Raw genomic sequence first — 26972 nt, 5'->3', positions numbered from 1 at the left:
TAAACCTAATTCACTTCGTATTCTTATTCTTATAATCATCGTATTATTGTTGTTATTATTCTTTTAATCGTTTGATAAACTTTGGTTATATATTATATCGTTCTGGAAACGGTTTGATTCTTGTATTCATCCATATGGAGTGTTATACAGAAGACGACGGCCATGTTGATTTAGTTTCAATTCTGGATCAACAATGATATGCTGATTTCAATTCAATGCAAGACAGAATAGATTATACTTATCATGAGAGTTCCTTTGATGAACAACAACATGAAAGTAATGAAAATCCAGGTTTAATTTCTTACCCTTATTAGTCAGTGTTAATTTCATTTTTTTTATTCCATTCGTATACTTTATATTAATTCATCTTCATTTCTTTTTAGAAGATTATTGTGATAATTATGATAATATTGATGAAGATGCGAACGATTTATGTGAGGATGATATCATTTCAATTGAAAACGATACATTGGGTGGATTTTATGATGATTACAGGGTCAATGAAATTAAAAATCAAGATAATGTTGACAGTTCAGGTAATTTGAATTTTTATTAGTTAATTGATATCAAAATGTTGTGTGTTAAGTAATCTATTATGGGTATCACAATGTAAATTCATTGTTTTTTCGTGTATATGTTCATCAATCTAATGATAATCATTAACATTCTAATCATCATCATGGGATTATTAATGGAAAACAATACTGGATTCCAAAGGTACCTGATGAAGTTAAGCCAAAACTCAAAGGCCATTACAAGTCATATGAAGATATAACATATATGTATTACAGGTACGCTTTTGCAGTAGGTTTTGATGTTAGGAAAACCACAAATAGAAAAGATGTACATGGTATTATTAGATTGACATACCTTGTGTGTTACAGACATCGAACCAAAAGAAAAGTAAGATTCAAAGAAGGACTGATGCAATGCATGTATCAGATTTAGTATGATGAAAGGAAGATCTACATGGTTGCGATATGAGTTTGTAGAGAAACATAATCATGAACTTATGTCTCAAGATAACATGTTTTTTTCTTGATACCATAGACAGCTTAATTCATGGCAGAAATCCTTCATTATTAATCTTTCTAATCAGAATGTTGGTGCCACCCAAACTCACAGGCTCTTTACTGCTACTAACGGTGGATGCAATATTATTGGCGGCACGATTGATGATTTTAAAATTTTGATGAGGGATCTTAATTGCTTCATAGGTGGAACTGTTGCTCAGATGTTAGCTGATAAGATAACTAACAGAACAAAAAATGCTCCTAATTTTTCATTCGACTTTAGAGTTGAAAATAAGCAACTCAACGCTATATTTTGGGCATACGAGACATCAAAGATAAATTATAAAGAGTTTGGGGATGTAGTCTCCTTCGATGTCACATTACGAACTAACATGTTCTGTATAATCTATGTTTATGCTTTATGTTTTAATTTTAATTTCTTAAACTTTTCAATGTAAATTTTTCCAGTTTTTAGGTATGACATGGTATTTGTTCCTTTCACCAGAATCGACAATCACCAAAAGTGTGTTACTTTTGGTGCCGGCTTGACAAGCAAATCTTTTCTTAAAGCTTTTGATAAACAACCAATATTGGTGTTATCTGATGAAGACCCGTCGATGAAAAACACTATAGCCAAGGTTTTCCCATAATCAATTCATAAGCTGTGTATGTGGCACATCACTTCCAAATTACCATTGAAGTTTACAATCTTTTATTTAATAAACTTTCACTCAACATTGCATTTATTATGAATCATTGTTATTTTTACTTTATATTATGAAAAGAATCATTGATAGTGCTTTTATATATCTAACATATAGTTCTATATTGAGTACTGGTAGTATAATATTATTATACATTCAATAATGTTAGTACCGTTGGCCTTTATATATTCTTTATATATTCTGTATTGACTCAATGATTGTGCTTTTTAACACTTTGCATATGTTTTTGTTGTAAGGTATTATTGGATATTGTCAACGACGATGAATTCAAGTTACAGTTCAACTCCTTGATTTGGAATGCTAAGCTTGAAGAGAAAGAGTTTGAACAAGGATGGCAAGCACTATTGGATGAACATGATCTGAAAAACAATACTTGGTTGAGGAGAATGTACAACTTGAGACATTCAGGGATTCTTGGCTTTTTCAAAAGAGTCCCTATGTCAGGTCTCATGAGAACATCATCTCGTTTTGAGAGTCAGAACACAGCCATTCATCAAAACACTCATTATGGATCCACTCTAGAAAACTTAATGATTTCTTTTGAATCTGCCATGGGGAAGCAACATTATACACAATCCTCTTTGGACTTTAAAAAAAAGACAAATTCCCTAGCATGAGAAAACCATTTGCAATAAAAGAAAATGCTTCTCTATTCTACACACGTAAAGTGTTTAGATAGTTTCAGAACGAAATGTACAGGTCGATGACTGCATGTTTCTCGTTAAATGACAACATCATTGACCATGTTCATGAGCTTCTCATAAAAGAATTTAGGCCACATGGATATTCCACCTCGAATGGACCTGATTCGGGAATTGAGAGTGATGATGATGATGATAAATGGGATGAGCTTCTAAGAGACTGTATATATACAATATTATTTAAACACTTATATCATTTTTTTCACACTATATTTTGCATACATATGGAATTATTTTTGTGTGCATGTTAAATGTGACAAGAAAGAAGGCACATTCGTTTGTAGTTGTATGAAGTTTGAACAATTTGGGATTCTTTGCCGCCACATTTTTACTACAATGAAATCCTACAACATCCAATTCATACTAGCAAATTATCATCTAAGGTAGTGGCAGAAGGATCTTATTCCACCTGAATTGTTATGAAGATGTTTCCGGTATTCAAATTTTGCTGAGAATATTCATAAAGTAGCCATCGACATATTTCAGCGGTTGATAATTGTATGTCTTCTTTGAGCACCAACAAAAAAAAGACTCAAAGAATATTATGATGCACTTAAGGAATTGGAGACCAAGTTTATTTCTTGCGTTACTATCCATGAACACCCAAACAAGTCAATAGACTTTAGAAATAGACTTGGTATGTCGATACTCACAGATGTTCAAATTCAAAACCCCACTAGAATTAGGAACAAAGGGTCTGGAACTAAAAAAAGGGTTAAAGGTGCTCAAGAAATTGCAATTCGAAAATCACGTTGTAACTACTGTTGTCAGGGTAACGATCATGACTGGCGGAATTGTCCTTCAAGAAAGGAAGATGAGAAGAACAACATTTTTAAAGAACGTCCTGGAAAGAAGCACTAACTTTTTTATCAGTCTTTTAGTATTTCATATTGATTTGTTTGGTTTGTTTACTTTATGGTAAAACAATTGTTACTTTCTTAGTCAATTGTCATTTTTCAGTATTATGTTAGTATAACTGGTGTATCCATTTTACAATTAACTTTCAAACTGTGTTTATATAATAAGAACCGTGACAAATATAACTAGCAATTAATATAAACAACCAATACACATGTAAATATGTTATACATGGTTAAATAAGTGTTATTCAAATATTTTTTAAAACTTATGCACATATTCCTTGGTTTTTAACCATCCCAACCCTTACTAAATTCTTATACGTATACAACATAAATTTAAGAATCAATATATGCACTTCAAAAAGATGTTTCTTATTCATTACATACTTGTTATATACACAAAATATTACATACTTCTAACTAGAATTATGTTAGTTATTCAATTCATAATTTATAAAACAAACTTTGTTACATGATTCTAACCAGAAATACATTTGATTCCTAAATTCATCTTCACCACAATTAATATGTAACTTTCATATTCATTACACATATTTCTAAAGTGAGTATACACTCTTATTCTATTTACATGCAAAAAAAATCAACATATGCACTTCAAAAAAAAATTATATGTCTCATTCATTATACAATTGTTTAGTATACCACTTAATACATAATTTTATTTAGAATTATGTTAGTTATTCAATTTAGAATTTTCACATCCAAGATGTGTTATATTATTCTAAACAGAAACTTTTTAGTTATTCTTTTTACAATTCCAAATCCAAGTTAAGTCTTATAAACCATGACAATCTAGTAGGAATTTGATGTTTCCATCAAATTTTAGTTAATCACAACATGTATTTCGTTTTAACATCTATATATATTTAACCATAAGATTCACCCAATAGTTATTTAAGTAACAATTATAGCATGGTTTATAGTATTTACTGTATGCACCACAAAAACATAGATTTAGAATGATAAGAGTCATATTCCATATATTAATTGACCTTTTCTAACAGATATACTGCTCAGTGTCATATACCATATATTACATATGGAATATAGGCAATAATTTTAGGTACACACTACTTATAATAACCATATTTTCACACATTAAATAGACTCATCACATAGTTTTACTTAGAATATGTCCAAAACATATATTAATCCAAACAAAATTACCATATTCCAAAAAACCAACATAACAAAACACTTCAAAGTTCATAAACGATCATCGACTTCCATAATACTAAAAAACCTAATTAAAAACCACCATCTTCTTCACAAATCATTCTACTGCACGACACCTATAATTCCTTTTTTCTTACCTTTAATCAAATTCATCCTTTCAAACCTATCCATTTTAACTCCTCATCATTTTCATCATTTTCTAACCCCTTCTTAATTGGATCTTCAATTTTCTTCTTATCATCACAAATCCTGCAATATAGCATTCCAATTGTTTCCACCTCCACCTGTCATTGTTAGTAAAACCAGTTACACATTTATCTGATGAATTCTATTGTGATTTTTAAGTAAATTACAAAACTTACAAAATAAAATAACTTACCGGCTTATCCTCGTCATCATTTACATCAATTACATCCACTTCCCCATCTCCATGAAACTTCAATGTTCCAAATCTTCCCATTTGCAATCCATGCTACTCCAACATTACCAAATCCATTGAGTCAATTTGTTTTATCAATGGCGTTCATCTACGAAGATTATACCCATTCAAAGCTACTTTGTCCTCATACGTAAGCTGCAACACCATAATTAATGAGTTCTCATTACTTATTCTCATTAGAGAATTAAATATAATACAAATCTAAATGCAAATAATTACAATTACTTACCTGTAAGAGAGTTAGTGGACCGATGTAGTAACAATTTGCGTCATTTGGCCTCCATTTGTTTTTTTCCTTCTCCAAACAATCTATTATATGCTTGCACCCATCAATCTTTTAAATATCTTCACACCTTGCTAACTTCTCCAAATAATTAATCCAGCTTTCCCCACTCATCTCTGTCTCCGTAAACGTGTTTATGAATAATGTTAGGAAATTAAGCTTGAACATGTCATCTACCACCTCCGATCGTCTGATCCTCTACTCATAATTTATATTATTGAACTTCCCTCCTGGATATGGACTTTTCCATGCATCAACCGTTGGATCTGTTTTATCACATTCCACCAACTGGTTGTAGTCTAAACCTTCACTTGGCAAGCCAAACATTTCTTCAACCGTTTTCTTTCTAATAACTATTCCCCTTTCTTAGTCTTATCAATGTTCTTGCTCTGAATTTGTCCACCAGGTAGTAGGCCAATCTGTAAGGTCCTGAAACGGATCTTTATCAATGATCAAGCAACAAACAATCACAAAAGAAGTAGAAGAAGAAAAGAAATCAAGCTTGAACACGTTTATAGCATAAAACGTCTGGTACAACTCGACACAGTACACCGTACACTCTCTGGCATCAACAACTAGACAAAGACCTACATCACCACTATATATACTCGACTGGGCCGCAAACTGGGTTTACGGCTGTAAATGTGTTTACGGCCGTAAACTCACCTTTGGACCGTAAACTGCTAAACAACCCACAAAATTACTTTTAAAGACTCAAAAGAACAAATACAATGTAAGCCTAGACCAAACCATTAACTGGACCCTTCAATCTCCCCCTTGGTCTGGTGCTAGCTTGGACTCAGTTTTTGTCGATCACCAGCACATCATATTTTCCCATAGCTCCGTTCCACATCTCTTTCTCGATAATCTCAGCACCCATTGAAGTGTACTCATTTGCAGCGGACTCAAAAATGTCTTCAGCCACCTTGATCTAATGAATGGAGAGCTGATGTATATCCCACTTACCAAATTGAAGCAAATCCCTTTTGTCATACAAGCGGATACAATCGTCTTTAAGCTTGATGACAGCAGAAGTTGTAGTTTCATCAAACACCCAGTATTGCATGGATGAGAGAGAACCATCTGGATGATTTTGAAGAACGGGAATCTGCTTTACTTGAGTAGTAGCGGGCCACATCACTGACCAAAGTGGCTGATTTGTTTTGGGATCAATGACACTCGGGTAAACCTTGATTATAGACTCGGCAGTCTTCATTGAAGTAAAGCCCTTAGCCACTTGATCTTCCAAAAATGTCTTGAACTGAGTCGCCATGGGATTATTTGATGGATTTGAGAAAGGAGCATTAGACAGCTCCGTAAGATCAACCCTAGTAAAAGAGTGAAAATCGTGAGCATCTTTGTACATTTCAGTATTGCTGTTTTTTCTTCTCACTATCCACATGTTCATAGTGTCATGGAATCCCCACGAAATGATCCCTGACCTATCACCATAAACGTCTCTGAAACGATTTTCTCCCAGATCTGTAAATGTGATCTTTGATTGATCCCAGGGAGCATTATGATCTGAGCTCCTTTTGAATAGAAATTGACCCTTTTCAGCTGACTTGGCCAATTTAGCACGTTTCAATGCCATTACACTCGGAGCTTGTGTCGGTTCCTTGTCAAAACGATCAACGATGGTGGTTGTTCTTGTAGGTTCTGGAACTATAAGAGCATCTTGATCAGGAAGATAGATCTTTGGCTCATCGACAGATGACTTGAATTTGTCGCCAAAATCTTCTTCCAGCTTCTTCTTTAGATCGTAGTAGCTGGCGGTCAATAAGCCGAAATGCGTCTGAAGATCTGTAATCTGCTTCGTCTTCAGAGTTTTATCTTCAATAAGTTCGGCAACTTGAATATTGAGCTTTGCATTTTCAGTCTGAAGGTCTGCAACCTTGATATCCAGCTCAATATTTTTCTGATCTAAATCAATATTTTTCTGATTCAGAGCATCGATCTCCTTCTGAAATCGAAGTATTGAAGGATTCTGTTCTCCTGAGCTGCCACCCCTAATAGAGATTCCTTTGCCATGTGAGGGAGGCGTTGTGAATTGTTCTTCGGCCAAAAACCTGGCTAGCTTAACAGAGGCAGCATCATGGTCTGGCCTGGGAGGAGAGAAACCTGTGGGGAAGGAAGAGCCACCAGCTTCATGGAAGGTGCTAGGACCTTCACTGACGGGTTCAGATAAAACAATGGCGGGAGTAGTTGTTGGTGGAGTTGTAAAGCTTTGAGATACACCCGAATCAGGAATTCCCTGTCTAGGGTCAAGTCTTCGTCTTTTTGTTGGAGGTTGAGAGGCCTGTGTAGTTGTGCGATCACTTTCCAATGGCTCAGAAGTAGGTAGAACAACATCAAGGGGAGGAGTCCCTGACACTGTCACCATAGGAATTGCTATTTCCGCCATTGGATTGGTAAGAGGAGGCGTGGCTTTGAGAACGTCTTCATTTTCCCTTATCTTTGTTGCTGGTTGAGCAACTTGATCGATATTGTCAAGTAGCGTGTTGAGGTTTTCACCGGTCATGAAGTCTTCATTACTACCAAAATTTAAAGGAATTTCATCGTTATCAAACCCTGTGAGATCGAGGTCTTCATACAAATCAGTCTCCGTTCCAGTTTTAGAAGACCCCTCGTTAAAATCGCTTTGGACCTAAATAGATGTTAGTTCATGTTCCTCAGCTACTTGTGCATTAGGAGCTGGAGTGTCTTCTTCTTCAGCGCGATCTGACACTGTAATAACATCATCTTCCGAAATGACTCTCTCAGAAGAAGTGGGCTCAGATGACATTTTGTCTGACGTTCCATGAGATTCGGAGGATTCATTTATCTCAGCAAATTTTCCGAATTTCACAAGAGGATGTAATCCTTGGAAGACGACCTTGCCCTTGCGATTCTGCTTAATAAGACCAATAGTGTGAGGGCCTAATAACTTCATGTCTAGCGTGTCTCCCTCTTTGACCATCTTCGGAAATTGGTTGTCAACGAACAGCTGAATAAACCTAGGATACAGCAAGAAAGAATCTCTGGTCTCCCGGCTTATAGCATTGATGTTTACCAAGAACTCATCCAAAATGAACTTTGAGAAGTTGAATTTGATACCAGCAGCCAGTGAAACAATTGCCCCTGTGTTCCTGAGTGAGATTTCATCAGCACCTGATCTTCTGCCCGAGATACAGCTCACGAACACATGCGCCAAGAACCAGTAGGGTGGTAGAAGTTTTTTCACCGTGGGAGGGTAGATGCCTTCATACCCCATCTTCTTGAGAATCTTTTGCACATCTTCAATCCCGATTTTAGTAGGAAAATCAGGTTGATCATTAATCAGCAATGTTTCTCTGATGTACTGCTCAGTTATCATAATCTTGCATCCTTTCACCACAGCTTCAACGGTAATCACTCCATTAGCTTTTGTCATCTTAGCATTCTGCCAGAACTCCTTGACAATCTTCTGATAAATGACTGGGTTCACAGTAATGGCAAAGGCTATGCAGCATTCTCTCAGCCTGTAAATCATCGATCTGAAATCTCCATGAGCAGCAGGAGGATCATCCAGTACAATAGCCAGGTTATGCATGTCAGCAAACTTCAAACTCGCCATTGATCTGCACTAAACCAGGCCAAGTAAGAAAACAAAATATTTGAGCAGTTAAAGCTTTAAGTTCTCTTAATTAATCACTTTCATTTTTAGCCTTAAAAATTATTTTCATCAAGATTTTTGAGTTTACGGTCAAACATGGTCAAAATTTGAGTTTACGGTTCAAATAGGGTTTACGCTCAAAAATGGTCAACATCGGGTTTACGGTCCAAATTGGGTTTACGGCCGTAAACCCATTGAAGTAATCTCCTGACCGTAAACGGAGTTTACGGTCGTAAGCTCCAAAAGAGTTTACGGTCATAAGCCTCAAAGGGAGTTTACGGTCGTAAGCTTCTAGACCGTAAGCTCAGACCGTTTACGGTCGTAAGCCCTCCCTAAACCGTAAACGCCGACGAACTGTAAAACCTCGATTAATCCCCCAGTTTCAGTCGAATCGATGAACAAACACCATTTCCTCAGTCGGTTTTAGCATACCTTTGATGTGGACTAAGCGATTTTGCAAAAACACACAAAAAAAATTTCGAGGATGAGAGAGAGTGGAGAGGATTTGCGGCCGGAAAGATGAGAGAGAGAGTGGAAGGATGAACAGTGAGGTGAAAAGAGTTTACAGCAGTAAACTCCACCTTTTATACCCCTTTTGAATTTTACCTGTCTCCCACACAGTATAAGGCACAGTCCAAATCCCAATTAAATTTTCAAAAATAAAACCTTTTGAGGATTTTAAAATTAAAATAAAATTAAAATAAAATTAAAATAAAACCAAAAAATAAAATAAAATAATTTCTAAAATTTAAGAATTAAAGAATTTAAAAAAAATTAAATTTTGACAATTATAAAAATAAAATAAAAGTAAAATAAAAAGAAAAATAAAAATGAGATAAAATAAATGCAGGCAAAATTTATCTCAAAAGTCACTGAAAATAATCTTGTGATACTAGGATCAAAGTTGTTAGACGGCCTTAATCCACTTGTCGGTACCTTTATCTTCACGTCTTTGTCTGGTCGATCGTCGGTATTGTGGTCCACTTAAACACAAAAAATTGTGACAGAATTATGACATACCATTAGTTATAAGACAAAGTGATCCTAAGTTCCTAGATAATATTTCTTAAGGACCATTCAGCTGACGACGACCAGGGATATTGTTGTCCACCTAAATTGAGCAGCGAGATCTATAGACCATCTGTAAGTGTTCAATTTTAATTGTACTAGAACATGTTTCCCGCTTCCTGATATGCTCCAGTAATCAAGGACTTCCAGAATACTCCTTACATCGGGTGAGCAGACAATTATTAAGAGAGAAGATAGATTTAGAATGCATATGCTCTACACCCAGGTCGGATCTCTTCCAATCACGCAGAGGGTGAAACATATGACTAACTGAAGTTTTTAGAGGGATTGAGAAAAGAATGATGCATATACTGTGTACCAGGTCGGATTGTGAGTCACGCAAAGGAGACAGTATATGGCTAACAGATAGAAAGAATTGCATAGATAGAGGATGCAGAGAAATAGAGTTGCATATGTTATAGTCCAGGTCGGATCTCTCGATCACGCAAAGGAAGCAATATATGACTAACAGACAGATAGAGAGAAAACAATTTTCTACAGATCTAATTTATCGGAATTCACCAGTCACCCCATCAATACCGGAATTAAGGACAGAATCCGCACATCGAGGAAAAGTTAATCCACGGTTCCAGATACGGGTTCTTTTAATGTGACCAGTAGATTCCCATATTTATCTCCCTGCTCAACCTATCCAAGCGTCGTATTGTCGGGCTAAACGGATCTAACTAGGTCAAGATTTGTCAAGTCTATGAATTCCTTAAGTTCAACTCTGCCTAGTCAAGTCCTTTTAGAATCTTTCGTGCCTACCAGCGCATCAAACACAGAGCATAGACAACTTAATTTTGGGTACGTTACGCAGACTCAGATTGCCTGTTATCACTTGATAATATCACTTCCCAGTATAACATCCACAAGCAAGACTAACAGAAACATATTTTTGTTTTTTTTATTTGTTTTATAATGTTTTTGGATTTTTCTTATTTTCTGAAAAAAATAAAACAGAAATAAAATATTTTTGGATTTTTGTTTATTTCTCCCCCTAAATTTGTGCATGGGTGAGAATGAAATCACTAAAATGCGCAAATTTAAACTAACCTAACCAATAACAAAAATTTAATCCTCAAAACGAATCATTTTCAAAAATCCCACAAGCACATCGAATCGAGCTTTGTTAAAAGGCTTGGTGAACAGATCCGCCATATTATTAGCAGTGGGAACTTGTTCCAGCCAGATGAGCGAGCGCTCATAACAATCTCTGATAAAGTGAATTTTGATATCAATGTGCTTGGTTTTGGAATGTTGGACGGGATTCTTAGTAATTTGAATTGCGGCCTCATTAACACAGTGAATGGGGGTTTCTAGATAATTCAAACCGTAGTCCAACAGCTGATGTTGGATCCAGATAACTTGAGAACAGCAAGCAGATGCAACAACGTATTCTGCTTCTGCTATTGAGGTAGAGACAGTATGTTGTTTCTTGCACTGCCACGACACCAGCCTATCTCCAAGGAATTGGCACCCTCCTGATGTATATTTCCTGTCAAGCTCACAGCCTCCATAATTACTGTCAGCAAAAGCATATAAATCAAATTCATAATTCTTCGGATACCAAAGACCCAATTTTGGGCTACCTTTGATATACCGAAAAATCCTTTTGACAGCAATAAGATGAGAAAGTTTAGGATTAGCCTGATAGCGAGCACATTGACAAACTGCAAACAGGATGTCGGGACGACTTGCAGTAAGATACATCAACGATCCGATCATTGATCTGTAGCGTGTCTGATCTACGGATTCGCCATGAATATCTGGATTCAGCAGGGGTCTTTCAGCCATTGGTGTCGATGCAGGTTTTGCGTCTTGAAACCCGAACTTCTCAAGAATATCCTCCACCTACTTGGCTTGATGTAGCAGGATTCCGGTTAAATTTTGTTTGACCTGAAGCCCCAGAAACATGGTCATTTCACCCAGTGAACTCATCTCAAACCGCTTTTTCATCACGCCTTCAAACTCTTTGCATAGCTGTGGACTGGTAGACCCGAAGATAATGTCGTCAACGTAAATCTGGACTAGAATCTGATCATTACCAACATGCTTGATGAATAAAGTTTGATCAATAGTACCGCAAGAGTATCCATGCTCGAGCAAGTGCTTTGTGAGAGTCGCATACCATGCTCGAGGAGCTTGATGTAACCCATACAACGCCTTGTCCAACTTGTAGACATGATTAAGAAACTTTGAGTTAACGAACCCAGGGGGTTGATCAACGTAGATTTCTTCCTTCACCTTGCCATACAAGAAGGCAGTCTTGACATCCATTTGGTAAACCGTGAATTTCATGTAGGAAGCATATGCAAGGAAGATACGAATAGCCTCCAAGCGAGCCACGGGAGCATAAACCTCAATATAATCAAGACCCTCAACTTGTCAAAACCCACGAACCACCAACCTTGCTTTATTGCGCACTATTACACCAGAATCATCCTGCTTGTTACGATAGACCCAACGCGTGTCAAGAGACCTTTTGCCCTTTGGTAACTCAACCAATTTCCAAACCCCGAGTTTTTCAAACTGATTTAGCTCTTCATGCATCGCATCTACCCAGCTGGGCTCATTCAAAGCCATGTCAACGTTCTTGGGCTCTATTTGATATATAAAGCAAGAGTAGAGACATGTATTGACATCTCCACTCTAACTTCTGGTTTTAACTCCATCACCCAGCTGACCAATGACGTTATCAATAGGATGATCGCGTTGAAGTCTCGAAGGTATGTCTTGGCTGATATCATTGAGTGAAACAGGAAGAGTGTGAATGTTGAAACCTCCATCATTTGCTGATTGATCCACATTAGATGAATTTGCTACAAACTCATTAGAAATTTCTTCAGGAAAGAGTAGTTCCATAAAAGTTGGAGTGACAGCGGAAGCATCTCTAGACATGAACTCTCTTTCAATAGGGGTAAGAGGTGTATCGTCAGCATCAGGAGTTCCATTTTGAACTTTAGACTCTGGACTATCAAGTCGATCAGATGACTCCCCCTCAGGTGGAGTAGAGGACTCCCCCTCAGATGGAGCAGAGGACTCCCCCTCAACCGTTGGTGGTTTGTAAACAACTTCTTCGTCTTCGTCTTCAGAAACAATCTTCGAACCAGAAGAGGATCCATTTGAACCATCTGAAGACACATTTAAGGATTTGAAAAGCGATGTGTAATCAAATAACCAGTTAGGACCCACTCGAGATCCTCAACTTATCGAAACCCGCGAACCACCAACCTTGCTTTATTGCGCACTATTACACCAGAATCATCCTGCTTGTTACGATAGACCCAACGCATGTCAAGAGACCTTTTTCCCTTTGGTAACTCAACCAATTTCCAAACCCCGAGTTTTTCAAACTGATTTAGCTCTTCGTGCATCGCATCTACCCAGCTGGGCTCATTCAAAGCCATGTCAACGTTCTTGGGCTTTATTTGAGATATAAAGCAAGAGTAGAGACATGTATTGACATCTCCACTCTGACTTCTGGTTTTAACTCCATCACCCAGCTGACCAATGACGTTGTCAATAGGATGATCGCGTTGAATTCTCGAAGGTATGTCTTGGCTGATATCATTGAGTGAAACAGGAAGAGTGTGAATGTTGAAACCTCCATCATTTGCTGATTGATCCACATTAGATGAATCTGCTACAAACTCATTAGAAATTTCTTCAGGAAAGAGTAGTTCCATAAAAGTTGGAGTGACAGCGGAAGCATCTCTAGACATGAACTCTCTTTCAATAGAGGTAAAAGGTGTAGCGTCAGCATCAGGAGTTCCATTTTGAACTTTAGACTCTGGACTATCAAGTCGATCAGATGACTCCCCCTCAGGTGGAGTAGAGGACTCCCCCTCAGATGGAGCAGAGGACTCCCCCTCAACCGTTGGAGGTCTGTAACAACTTCTTCGTCTTCGTCTTCATAAACAATCTTTGAACCAGAAGAGGATCCATTTGAACCATCTGAAGACACATTTAAGGATTTGAAAAGCGATGTGTAATCAAATAACCAGTCAGGACCCACTAGTGCACGTCATAGGATTCGACAATCTGCTTAGTCTTCTTGTTGTAAACCCTATATGTGGTGCGCGCAGCATACCCTATGAAATAACAATCATCGGCTTTGGCATTGAATTTAGGGTTGGATTCCAAGTGAAGAAGGGTGCAAGGGCAGCCAAATACACGGAAAAGGCTGACTGAAGGCTTATGTCCATAGAGAATCTCATACGGTGTCTTCATCTGAGCTTTGTTGATTAGAACACGATTTTGCACGTAGCAAGCAGTGTTAATCGCTTCGGCCCAAAAGAAAACAGGTAATTTAGAATCACAAAGCATTGTCCTTGCAGCGTCTTTTAAAGTTCCATTTCTCCTTTCAGCAACACCGTTTTGTTGAGGCGTGTGAGCAGAGCTGTATTGACGCACGATCCCCTTTTCTGCGCAAAAATGGTCAAGAACAACATTCTTGAACTCAGTTCCATTGTCAGTACGAAGCGCCTTCACCTGATTGTTGGTTTGATTCTCAATCATCACAATGAACTTCTTTATCAGATCAGCAACCCCAGTTTTGTTGGATAAGAAGAAGACCCACGTAAAACGAGAGAAATCATCGATCACAACTAAATAGTACGAACTTCTGTTGATGCTCAAGACGTTGACCGGACCAAATAAGTCCATATGCAATAATTGGAGCACCTGACTGATTGAGTTAACTTGCTTCGGCAGGTGTTGTTTTCTATGATGTTTTCCTTGGGCATAGGACACACACTTCTCAAATGTAATAAAGTCTCTGACAGGTAAGCCTCGGACCATCTCATTCTTAGCAAGGCGATTCAGGTTTTTCGCGTTAGCATGACTGAGTCGTCAGTGCCACAGCATTGCATTTTCTTCGGACACTTTTGAAAATAGGCAAGTGACTTGTTCTGGTATGTTACTGTTCATGTCAATAATGTAAGCATTCCCATCCCGCTTAGATTTGATGAGAATCCACTCTTCCGGGATGACAATGCCTGGCTTGAGAATCATACATTCTTTATCGATAAAATGGGTAGAATAGCCTTTGTCGTAAATTTGGGAAACACTCAACAAGCTATGCTTTAACTCGGGAGCAAAGTTCACATTTTCAAAGCTTAGCACTCCATTTGTAACGGTTCCTCTTTGAGTGATCTTGCCACCATCTCCGCCCACGAAGGAAACATACCCCCCCATTAAAAGATTGAATGTCGCTCAATTGGGAGATGTCTCCTGTCATATGCCGGGAGCAGCCGCTGTCGACGTACCAAGGACGGACGACATTCCTCCGCAACTGTCCCTGCAAAATGAGTGGAATCATTTAGATTTGGGAACCCAGGTCATCACTGTCCTGGGTTTCCTTTTCGCTTTCTCTGATTTATCTTTTAATGTTTTCAAATTAGGATCCTCATTCCTAATCACTTCAGAGGATGATGATGATGGATTGGAAATTGATTTGGGCATCCAATGATATTTAGGTTTTATAACATTCTCAGGTGGTTTTGAAATAGTACGAACTTCTGTTGATGCTCAAGACGTTGACCGGACCAAATAAGTCCATATGCAATAATTGGAGCACCTGACTGATTGAGTTAACTTGCTTCGGCAGGTGTTGTTTTCTATGATGTTTTCCTTGGGCACAGGACACACACTTCTCAAATGTAATAAAGTCTCTGACAGGTAAGCCTCGGACCATCTCATTCTTAGCAAGGCGATTCAGGTTTTTCGCGTTAGCATGACTGAGTCGTCGGTGCCACAGCATTGCATTTTCTTCGGACACTTTTGAAAATAGGCAAGTGACTTGTTCTGGTATGTTACTGTTCATGTCAATAATGTAAGCATTCCCATCCCGCTTAGATTTTATGAGAATCCACTCTTCCGGGATGACAATGCCTGGCTTGAGAATCATACATTCTTTATCGATAAAATGGGTAGAATAGCCTTTGTCGTAAATTTGGGAAACACTCAACAAGCTATGCTTTAACTCGGGAGCAAAGTTCACATTTTCAAAGCTTAGCACTCCATTTGTAACGGTTCCTCTTTGAGTGATCTTGCCACCATCTCCGCCCACGAAGGAAACATACCCCCCATTAAAAGATTGAATGTCGCTCAATTGGGAGATGTCTCCTGTCATATGCCGGGAGCAGCCGCTGTCGACGTACCAAGGACGGACGACATTCCTCCGCAACTGTCCCTGCAAAATGAGTGGAATCATTTAGATTTGGGAACCCAGGTCATCACTGTCCTGGGTTTCCTTTTCGCTTTCTCTGATTTATCTTTTAATGTTTTCAAATTAGGATCCTCATTCCTAATCACTTCAGAGGATGATGATGACGGATTGGAAATTGATTTGGGCATCCAATGATATTTAGGTTTTATAACATTCTCAGGTGGTTTTGAAATAGGTTTCTTATTAGTTTGCACTGAGCTTCTGGATGTTCTACTAGAAGTGGTTGAAGATCCAGAATTGCTTTTTGACGAAACCGATCTTGGCGGAGCCTTGTTCGGTTTTGGCAAACTATTTGGAGCTTTGTTACGAAAAACCTTTTTATTATTTTGAAAAACAGCCCTTTTTCTGCTTCGATCATCTTTCCAATCATCATTTCGAGAACGAGTTCTTGAGGATTTTCTAATTAAAGACCTTTCTCGAGATTCGTTCTCTCCTCTTGGTGACATATAGTTCACAAAGATCCTATTTTGACAATTCCTAGCTATATGACCACCAACACCGCAATTAAAACAAATCTATTTATTATTTGAACTTGTACTGCATTTTTCAGATTTATTTTCTTGACAGACACTCTTACTCTTCTAAGAAGAACATGCATGAGAAATAGGTTGTGAGATAAGTGAGGGTGCCTCAAATGGTGTGACTTGTGGAATTGATGGGTTTTCATGAGAATCACAAGCATCAGAATTACCAAACAGTTCATCAAACATATCAAAGAAATTAAGTTCAACAGTAGCAGATGTGGAAACATCACACGAAACATTCTCAGTCTTAACATCAGAAACAAAAGCTTTTTCATTTGAAACAAAAATATCAAAATCAGAACACAGAAACAGAATCTCCAACTTCACGCTTTGCCTAATCTAAGGGTTGATCTGCAGGGGAAGTAGAAATGTTAGTACTTTCAACATTAATAAATCCTCCTGATACGAAACCAGATGGTTTGCCATAAACCATAAATGGTTCGTTGGCAATCTCATCCTTGGATAGGGGTTGATACTAATATGTATGATTATAAGGAGGAGGTACACTATCATATCCTAAACCCTTTTGTTGGTTTCGTTTGAACTGCATACAGTGATCAATCATGTTGGCAACTACCTCGCTTGATCCATCAAATTTTCTACAATCAAAATTTGCAGTGTTGAATCATAAAAAGTGACCCTCTTGAACTTCAGCTACCGCAACCTCTTCAGCTACCGCATCCATCCAGCACCCGCACTCAAATCACTTCTTCAGCAACCGCATCCGGAGTCTCTACCTACCGCAGTCACTTAACTAGATTACTTTACTTGTCTTTATTATAATACTCTCTATTGTCCAGTATGCCTTTCATGGCTACTCGTAGAGATGTAATCTAGTGTACTTCATGAGTCTCTATAAATAGAGCTCATCCTCATGTATTCATACTTACGCATCTATCTATTCTGAATACACATCTCTGAAGTTATCGTTTCTATCTCTCTATCACTTATCCCTTCTTACTCTCAAATATTACTAGAATACAACTGATTATAACCTCTCTTCTAAGCAAGTCTTTCGTGACTTAATCACTAAGTTTGATCTTCCTTATTAACTCGATTTGAATGCATTCCTTGTTATGAATCAACTTATGTGTATACTTGATATAACAATTGTTGTCATTTCTATTTCTTTACTTTTCCGCAACTAACTCTCTAACTATCTAACTCTAACTTATTAATATTATTGTTGAGCTTTTAGATCCTTTGAGATTAACTATTCCGCAATACACTTGTTCTAACATTTGTTCAAGTGTGTCTCTAAGTTTTTTCTCTCAACAATTGGTATCAGAGCCATAGTGACTGCTTTTTGAAAACGGAACTCTGATTTTCAAAGGGCCTTCTATACCACTAAAGCTCATTTCTTAAAAAAAAAACTTCCAAATGGTACAATCGTTATCTCTGAATGTTTCCAACAGTGTTGGTGGTTCTAATCGAGCCCCAATACTGGTAGCAAATGAATATCATCACTGGTCACAAAGAATGGAAAGATACCTAAGGAGACTTGGTAGAGATGTATGGCGATCCGTAGAAGAAGGACCACATGTCCCAGACCTTACACCAGTCCAAACTGACGGCGCTACAACCAGACTAGGAGGAGGTCAACCAGTCATGAACCGTCCCACCAAGGATGATCTCGATAAAATGGAAAATGATGTTGTTGCTTTTTATGAAATCTCCTGTGGAGTTGCTCCTGACAACTTCGATATTATCATAAATTGCAAATCAGCAAAAGAGATCTGGGAAGTTCTCAAGAATTTGTACGAAGGCTCAGAACAAGCACAAGACAAGAAGCTTACTACCGCACTCAATGAGTTCAACAACTTCAAAGCTCATACTGGCGAAAGTTTGGAAGACTCCTTCAAAAGGTTCAACCTGATAGTCACCAAGTTATCCAATGCGGGCACCATCCGCAGTAACCATGAAACAAATCTTCAGTTTCTTAATGGTTTGGGAAGACATTGGACTACGGCTAAGATGATAGTCCAGGGCGATAGAAAGATTCACTCTTTGTCACTTTACAAGCTCTATGGAGAGCTGCAAGCACAAGAATCCACCGTACTCAAAGACTGTGCTGACTTCGGAGGACAACTTGCTCTCGTAGCACAAGCCCCACCGCAGTCACTCTACTCTCCATCGTATGACACTCCACCGCAGTCGTAGCACAAGCTGATTCAGAGTATGATGATGAAGAAGAGTTTCAGAAGGCTATTGCTCTGGTTAGCCAACAGTTCAACCGTCTACCACCTCCTTCCTTCCGCAAGAATCAACAGTTCAACAAACCTCCATTCAATCGTAACTACGGTTCCCAGAATAACCATCCTCGATATTCCAAAAGTTCTCATCCACCACCGCAATCTCTAAATAATCAACCAAAGGAAGCACCGCAGTCTACTCAAACCACTGACTCCGGTACTGCCTCAGAAGACAAGACTGATGTTGTAATTTGTCACAAATGCAACAAAGAGAATCACTTTGCAAGAGATTGTAAGGCTAATGTAGTAAAAGACAGAGCATTCTACCTTAGAATGGCTCAAGAGTTGGAAGATAAGGAAAAAGCAAGGGCATACGTAGCCCATGTCAAAAGAGACCATCAAGTTTGGTCATCCGGAGACGAAGATGAAGCCATCAGCAGTGTCAAATGAAAAGGGAAAATCTGCATGCTGGCAGCTGCGGATGATGATGGGTCTACAAAGCTGGAAAAGAACTACTGCTACATGGAAAAGGATGGAACTCTAAGCATCGTCGAACAGGTAAAACTTATGATCCAAAGTCTAAACTATAGCATGCATGACTGTCAGCCCTACATAGATGATCTTAATGACACTTGTGCTGCCGTCCTTACAGACTATAACAAAGCCTTAGATGAGAAGAACATTGCGTCCCAAGAGATGTTCCACGTGAGAGGACGACTGGATAACAAAAGACTCAAAATGGCTATGTTAGAGAAGGACCTAGAGTTAGAAAAAGATGCAAGAATGTTGAGTGAAACCCAATTAGAGATAGCTTTGAACCAGAGAGATTTAGCTCAGAGTGAAATTGTACGCTTAAATCTCTTAATTGAAAAATTGTTTAATGAAAGTGAAGCTATTAAAAATTTGGTAAACAATGGAACCGTGGACAATACATACAATTGGGGTTGGTCGAATGGATATCCTACCGCAATGGATTCCTCACCCCGGTTCAATAAAGACAGACTGTATGTCTCTCCAGACCGAGAATTTCATTTCCCAGTCAATGACAAGACCTTTCCCGAAGATATCAAAACTCACTTCGGTAGACTACATAGTCTAAGCAATAGTTGTGTCATTGAGGAAATTGTGCCTAAGGTTTCGGGTCACACATGTGATCAAATTCCTATCTGTGGCACCATTTATCCAAATTCTCAAACCTCATCCGTAGTTGATGAAGAAATTGTCATTGAGGGCCCCGAAGTATCGAAAGACTTTCGATCTCTGTCCTCAGACCGCAGTGTTTCTCACTATAGCCAAAAGTCCCACAAAAGTCCCACTTCATTCCCAACTTACTCTGCGGTAGTCAATTCATCACTACCGCAGTCATCAGTAAAAGGAACTGTGACTCTTCAACCAATTCATCACGAATTACCCATAGAAAACTTTGAAGTAGGTCAATGCTCTCAAATTCCTGAATCTTCAAGTTCTGATGAAACAAGCCCTCATTTTCACAAAATTTCAAAAGATTCTAGGAAACCGCAGTTGAACAACAGAGACTGCGGTTCACCAAAATCCTTAGCTAAAAAGGCTTTCAAAGAAGAAATTCGATCCCGTGGCACAAATAGACAAATTTTTCCGAAAAACAAGAAACATGTCAGATTTTCAAAATCCAAAAGTCCAGAAAAATTTGTTTTCTCACACTACTTTTCAAAAAACTCTCCTTTTAAGAAAACACACAAAAAGGAATTTCAAATTTCATCAGTCATTCCTACTTCATCTGACACAACCCAAAAGAGTGTTCAGTCTTTTCAAAACAATTGTTTTCAGGTCTATTCCTCAAATGATCCTAAATGGAAAGGTATTTTACCCACACCAACACTTTTAAAGTCACATCAAAATTTCCCCAAGTGGAAGGGTATTCTACCAAATCCACCAAAAAGTACTCAAAGATCTACACGTACTAAAGCTTGTTCAAAACAAACTTTTCAGAAACCAAACAACACTCATGTCAGATCTTTTCAACCTCGGACCGGTAACAAGTCCAATTCATCCTATGGACCGCTGACCAAGCATATTGTCAGATCAAAAGACAAAATCTCCATTTGTAAATGTCAGTGTAGTTGTCAAAAGGATTCATCCTATGTCAAATCTAATCATAGTCAGAAACCTCGTACTTTTACAAAACACAACACTCCAAATCTGCACAAACACCCAGGACTAGGAATAAAAGTTAACAAGAGACTCGTCCCTGCAACCTCGGTCCATGCATCTTTCAAAAATTCACCAATTGCCCCAGGCTCCAAACTAGTTTGGATGCCTAAACTAACCGTGTAATTCTCAGGCTTTGTACAAGGAGGAACAAGAAGAAGAATGGTTAATTGACAGTGCCTGCTCCTTGCACATGACCGGAAGGTTAGAATAACTTCGGGATTTCAGGCCAATATGCAATGGTGGAAATGTTACATTCGGCAACAATGCGAATGGAATCATCCGAGGTTACGGTGTTCTCACTACGGGGAACTTCTCTATTCAAAAGGTTGCTTATGTAGAAAGCCTTAAACACAATCTCATCAGTGTTGGCCAACTATGTAAGGCAGGCCATCGAGTTGAATTTGATGATCAATTTTGCTATGTAATGACAAGTGATAGGAACACGTGTCTGATCAAATCCCGATCCGAAGGTACGATGTACCCTTTGGATGTCTCTCTGATCATTGGTAGACCGCAGTTGTGCTTCCTATCCAAAGCCGTATCCGAAGTCAGCTGGCTATCGCACTGCAAGCTAGCTCATCTCAACTTCAGGTACATCAACAATTTGGTCACCGGAGAACTAGTCAGAGGTCTCCCTATTCTCAAATTCAGCAACGATACTCTATGCACTGCATGTGAATGTGGGAATCAATCCAAAGCAAGTCACCCTATGGTGATTGATTCTTTAATCTCTGAACCTCTAGAGCTCTTACACATTGATCTCTGCGGTCCATCAACCGTAGCCAGTCTCCATCACAAGAAGTACATATTGGTTATAGTAGATGACTTCACACGCTTCACATGGGTTTTCTTCCTCAGACTCAAGTCAGAAACACCATAGATTCTCATCAATTTCATCAAGGAAATAGAACTTCAGATCAAGCTTCCAGTAAGACATATCCGCAGTGATAATGGAACCGAGTTTACCAATCATCTTCTCAACAGTTTCTTGGTTTCCAAAGGCATCACTCACAACTTCTCAGCTCCTTATACACCACAACAAAATGGAGTAGTAGAGAGAAGGAACCGCACACTAGTAGAAGCAGCCAGATCCATGCTCAACTTCGCACACCTTCCTCTCTACTTCTGGGCTGAAGCTGTAGCAACCGCATGCTTTGTACAAAACCGAAGCATTGTGTGCAAACGCCTCAATAAAACACCATATGAGGGCCTTAACAACCGCAAGCCAAATGTTCGCTTCTTTCATATCTTTGGGTGTAGATGTTTCGTGATCAACAACCGCGATCAGCTTAACAAGTTTGCAGTGAAGTCTGATGAAGGCATCTTCCTTGGTTATTCCACTAACAAGGTTGCTTATCGAGTGCTCATCAGACGTACAAGGCTGATCATTGAAAGCTTCGATGTGAAATTTGATGATTCTCACATCCGCAACACCCCTCCATCCACTGAAACTACCGCAATCATGGAAAGCGATATTCCTGCCTCTTCAGGTCCTTTAAATCTAGTTGAAGTCAATTATGACGATCTTTTCGATCCTGTTGAAATGGCGAAACTATCTGAAGTTCTTGTGTCACCCGCAGCTCAACAACAACACGTTGATGTTTCTGGACCATCTCTATCTGAAGTAGCATCTCTCAATACTTTCACCTCTCCGGTTGAGGGGGAAAGCTCTACTCCGGATCTAGCAACAACCATCGAGGTTCCAGTACTTGATGATGCTCAAGTTCCTATCCGGAGAGAATCATTACCATTAAACGTATCTTCGGATTCGGATGATGAACTCATAGAGAACATTGACACGAGAACCGATCCAAGGATTATCACTCTCCCATCCGCAGTCCAGGGGGAACCTTCTCATGTTCCAGAGGAACTCCCATCAGCAATCCAGGGGGAACCTCTCCCAACTGCTCAAGAAAACTCCATTCTCGTTCCAACAAACCAAGATGACTCAGCAGGATGTTCTCAAGTCCAGGGGGAACTGCCATCTCCAACCGCAGATTCTTCTGATATTCAAGATATTCCCTCTACCGTAGCTGCTGATCAATTACAACCCCGTCTTCACGTATGGACGAAGGACCACCCACCAGGTCAAATCATTGGCAACCCATCCGCAGGTATCCAGACTCGATCTTCCAAGGACTTATCTGATCATTGTCACTACGCAGCATTTATGTCCTCAGTTGAGCCCCGAACGATCAAAGAAGCATTACTAGAACCTGATTGGATATCCGCAATGCAAGAAGAGCTGGAAGAATTCAAAAGAAACAATGTGTGGAAGCTCGTCCCGAAGCCACACGGTCACACCATTGTTGGTACTAGATGGGTATTCAAAAACAAGTTGGATGAATCTGGTGCGGTAGTCAGAAACAAGGCAAGGCTAGTTGCAAAGGGCTACAGTCAACTTGAAGGTGTTGACTATGATGAAACGTATGCTCCGGTGGCACGAATGGAAGCCATCCGAATCTTCTTAGCATACGCAGCCCACAAAAACGTCAAGGTACACCAAATGGACGTTAAGAGTGCATTTCTCAATGGGGAACTAAAAGAAGAGGTTTATCTTCAGCAACCTCCAGGCTTTGAAAGTATTGAATTCCCAGACCACTGCTACAAATTTGAAAAAGCAGTCTACGGTCTGAAGCAAGCCCCAAGAGCATGGTACGAGACTCTCTCTGAATTTCTTGTCTCGTCCGGGTACAAAAGAGGAGTGATTGATCCCACTCTATTTAGAAAAGTAAATGGTGACCACCTTATGATTGTACAAATATATGTGGATGATATCATCTTCGGATCGACTGATCAAGGAATGGTGGATGAATTTGCTAAGCTCATGACCAACAAGTTCAAAATGAGCATGAATAGAGAGATTAACTTCTTTCTAGGACTTCAAGTGAAACAAGTTCCGCAAGGGATATTCATTCATCAAGAGAAATACACCATTGAACTGTTAAAGAAATTTTCTATGGACAATTGTTCTTCGGCTAAGGTCTCCATGGCTTTCGGATATAAGATCTCTGCTGATCCCTCAGGCGAATCTGTGGATCACAAGACTTATAGAGGTATCATAGGCTCTTTGATGTACCTCACCGCAAGCAGGCCAGACATTGTCTTTGCAACAGGTGTATGCGCAAGGTATCAGGCTGACCCAAAAGTGTCACACATGACCGCAGCCAAACAGATACTACGGTACCTGAAAGGAAGCAAGTCTCTTGGTTTATGGTACCCCGCAGGCAACGATTTCAGCCTTCAAGCATTCACAGATGCGGATCATGCCGGATGCAAACTAGATCGAAAAAGCACTTCAGGTGGTTGTCAATTTCTGGGTGGAAGACTCGTCAGCTGGTCATCAAGGAAACAAAGCTGTGTATCTCTGTCTACCGCAGAAGCTGAGTATGTGGCCGCAGCCAGCTGTTGCTCTCAAGTCCTTTGGATGAAAACTCAACTATTGGACTACTGATACAGAATGTTGCGGATACCGATCTATTATGACTCTGAAAGTGCTATTGCTATTTCTCACAATCGAATTCAGCACTCCAAGTCTAAGCATATTGAACTACGGTATCATTTCATCCAAGACCACATCTTGAAAGGTAACATTGAACTCATCTTTGTTCATTCTCATGAAGAGATTGCTGATGTGTTCACAAAAGCCCTCGACTCCACAAAACTTAACACCTTCCTGCAAATGTTAGGAATGATGAATCCATACCCACAATTCTTTTTGAATTGTTAGATACCGCAGACCATCCTTGGTCTCCGTTGCGGTTCTAACTGAAATTTACTTATGATAGATGGTTTTGGTACCGCAGTCTAGGTACCGCAACCGTATATCATACTTATCTTTCATGGGTCCTTATTGTTTGTTATTACTAATTTTTGTACAAGTGTTCTTCTCAGTTCCTATACTACAGACATTCATCTGGTCATCCGCAATGACATCTGGTCATCCGCAATGACATCTGGTCATCCGTAATGACACCTGGTCATCCGCAATGAAATTTCCATCCGCAATCACGTTGATAATCTCTCAACTGTTTCATCAACCCTTGAATCTTTTGTGTGATATTTAATGATCATTCATTAAATAAAACATTAAATAACAAAAAAAAACATTCCCTTGAGAAACTGTCTCATTCTCTTTCTGAATAAACCTTGTGTCAGACCTATTTTTAGGTATGATGACAAAAAGAACGTTTTTCCATAATCACATCCTTAATTTGTCTTTTCCGCTTACCCAGAACGTCCCATCCGTTACAACTTCCTTTCCCCTCACCCCACGATCACCTGACGTGATGATGTACATCTGACTTTTCATTAAATGCAAACCCTCTTTTGACAAATCTCAAAAAACTTTTTAAACCATTTCATTTTATGTGGCTGAGATTTAATCTCCGATTCAAAAGATTCCCCCCAAACGACGTTTTACCTTATCCTTTCTTTTTACCTAGGGTAAAAATTTCATCCCTTTATAAACCCTTCTTCTTCCCCAAAATTACTTTACGCTTTCTGAACATTGAACCTTCCCTCTCAAATCCTTCAAGAACTCTGTCTTTCTACTCTTTCTCTCAAGATCCTACAATGGTGAAATCTGGTGCATCCAAGAAACAATCCAAGGCTTCAGGATCAGTGAACCCTACTAGTTCAGACTCTCCCACGATTGCATCAAGCAACTTCAGAGCAGTGTTCGAAGATCATCCATCTTACAATGCTCCAACCAAGCTGATGATTAAGTTTCTAAAGAATCATCCCCTGTTTGGCCTCTTTGATGCTTTCACAGATCTTGTCCCAATCTCAACCCTTCTCAAATGTGCATTCTCCGCTTATCGCCCAATCGAAAACCCCCAAGAAGTTCATCTTAACCTGGTTAATGATTCTTTGGTCATTCTGTCCAAGGAAAAGTTTCTTTCTGCCATAAACCTCCTTGTTCATCACTCCATCAAGATTTTCTCTCCATCCATGGCGGACGTTACCTCTGCCCTTTACCAAATAGGATATCAGAAAAAGATTAAAGGAATTGGCGAATTCAAGAAAAAACAATTGCCTGCGGTCTGGCAATTTGTTTGCCACTTTATCATCCGCAGTCTATCCGGCAGAACCGGAGGCACAGATAATATGGGACTCAAGCTTCTGGAGCTGGTATGGAGTACATTCACAGGACACGATGTAAACTACGGGCAGATCTTATGGGACGACTTTCTTCAATACATTCCCAAGGAGAACCCAAGGGAGAACCCAACCGAGCTCACCTTTGCAAGGTTCTGGTCACTCTGCATTTCAGACCTTCATGCGGATGCAGGAATCGACATGGGCAGTGACATCAATTTCTTTGTCACCAAGGATCTTAAAAGGTACAATCCCTCCTCTGATCAATCTAATTTTGGACCAATTCGAAGACTTCCTACCCACATTCTTTCCACACTTGGTCTTGAGACTGCTGATGTCTCAGATCATATTGAGGCTACGGAAGGTATTGCCCCATACCCTCCTACCCCGCCTCTTTAAAATCCATCCGCAACCATTAACCCTGAAGGTACCGCAGTCCCTTCTGCCACTACTCTCCCAATCTTTCTCAAAGAAGAAAGCAATTGGCCACCAAGAAGAAACAAAGAACACCCAAGAAGGATGCTCCCAAACGAACCGCACCCACCAAGAAACGTAAAATCAAACCAAACGCAACCACACCTGATAGTGATTCTGATGAGGATAGGCAACCAATTGCTATCCTTAAGAAAAGAAAAACCGATACCTCTGGCCAAATGCGTGACCAGACCGATACTGAAGCCTCTTAAAAGGCTCCGGTAGTCCTTGGGTGGCCGCAGACCCATTCAACACCACTATCATTTTCCAATCAGACTCAGAAAGTGAGTCTGATTCACCACATCATGGAGACTCCCCCCCCCCCAGTTCACTCCCACGA

At 39.2% G+C, this 26972-nt stretch overlaps 1 protein-coding gene across 1 annotated transcript; it reads left to right on the top strand.

Annotated features, from left to right (window-relative positions):
- The first annotated feature begins 215 nt into the window (after positions 1-215).
- LOC145104876 (protein FAR1-RELATED SEQUENCE 5-like) lies at positions 216-2355 on the top strand. Its single transcript, XM_079042041.1, has 6 exons — positions 216-291; positions 384-536; positions 885-903; positions 1051-1412; positions 1482-1651; positions 1975-2355. Exons 1-6 carry the CDS (start codon positions 216-218, stop codon positions 2353-2355), a joined length of 1161 nt encoding a protein of 386 aa, XP_078898167.1.
- Positions 2356-26972: the final 24617 nt, after the last annotated feature.

The sequence above is a fragment of the Lactuca virosa genome, chromosome 4 (assembly GCF_052849685.1).
Source record: "Lactuca virosa cultivar CGN04683 chromosome 4, Lactuca_virosa_CGN04683_v6, whole genome shotgun sequence".
In the NCBI taxonomy this organism is placed as follows: domain Eukaryota; kingdom Viridiplantae; phylum Streptophyta; class Magnoliopsida; order Asterales; family Asteraceae; genus Lactuca; species Lactuca virosa.
The sequence above is the reverse complement of the archived record's forward strand: the minus strand, read 5'-3'. Positions and strand labels throughout refer to the sequence as shown.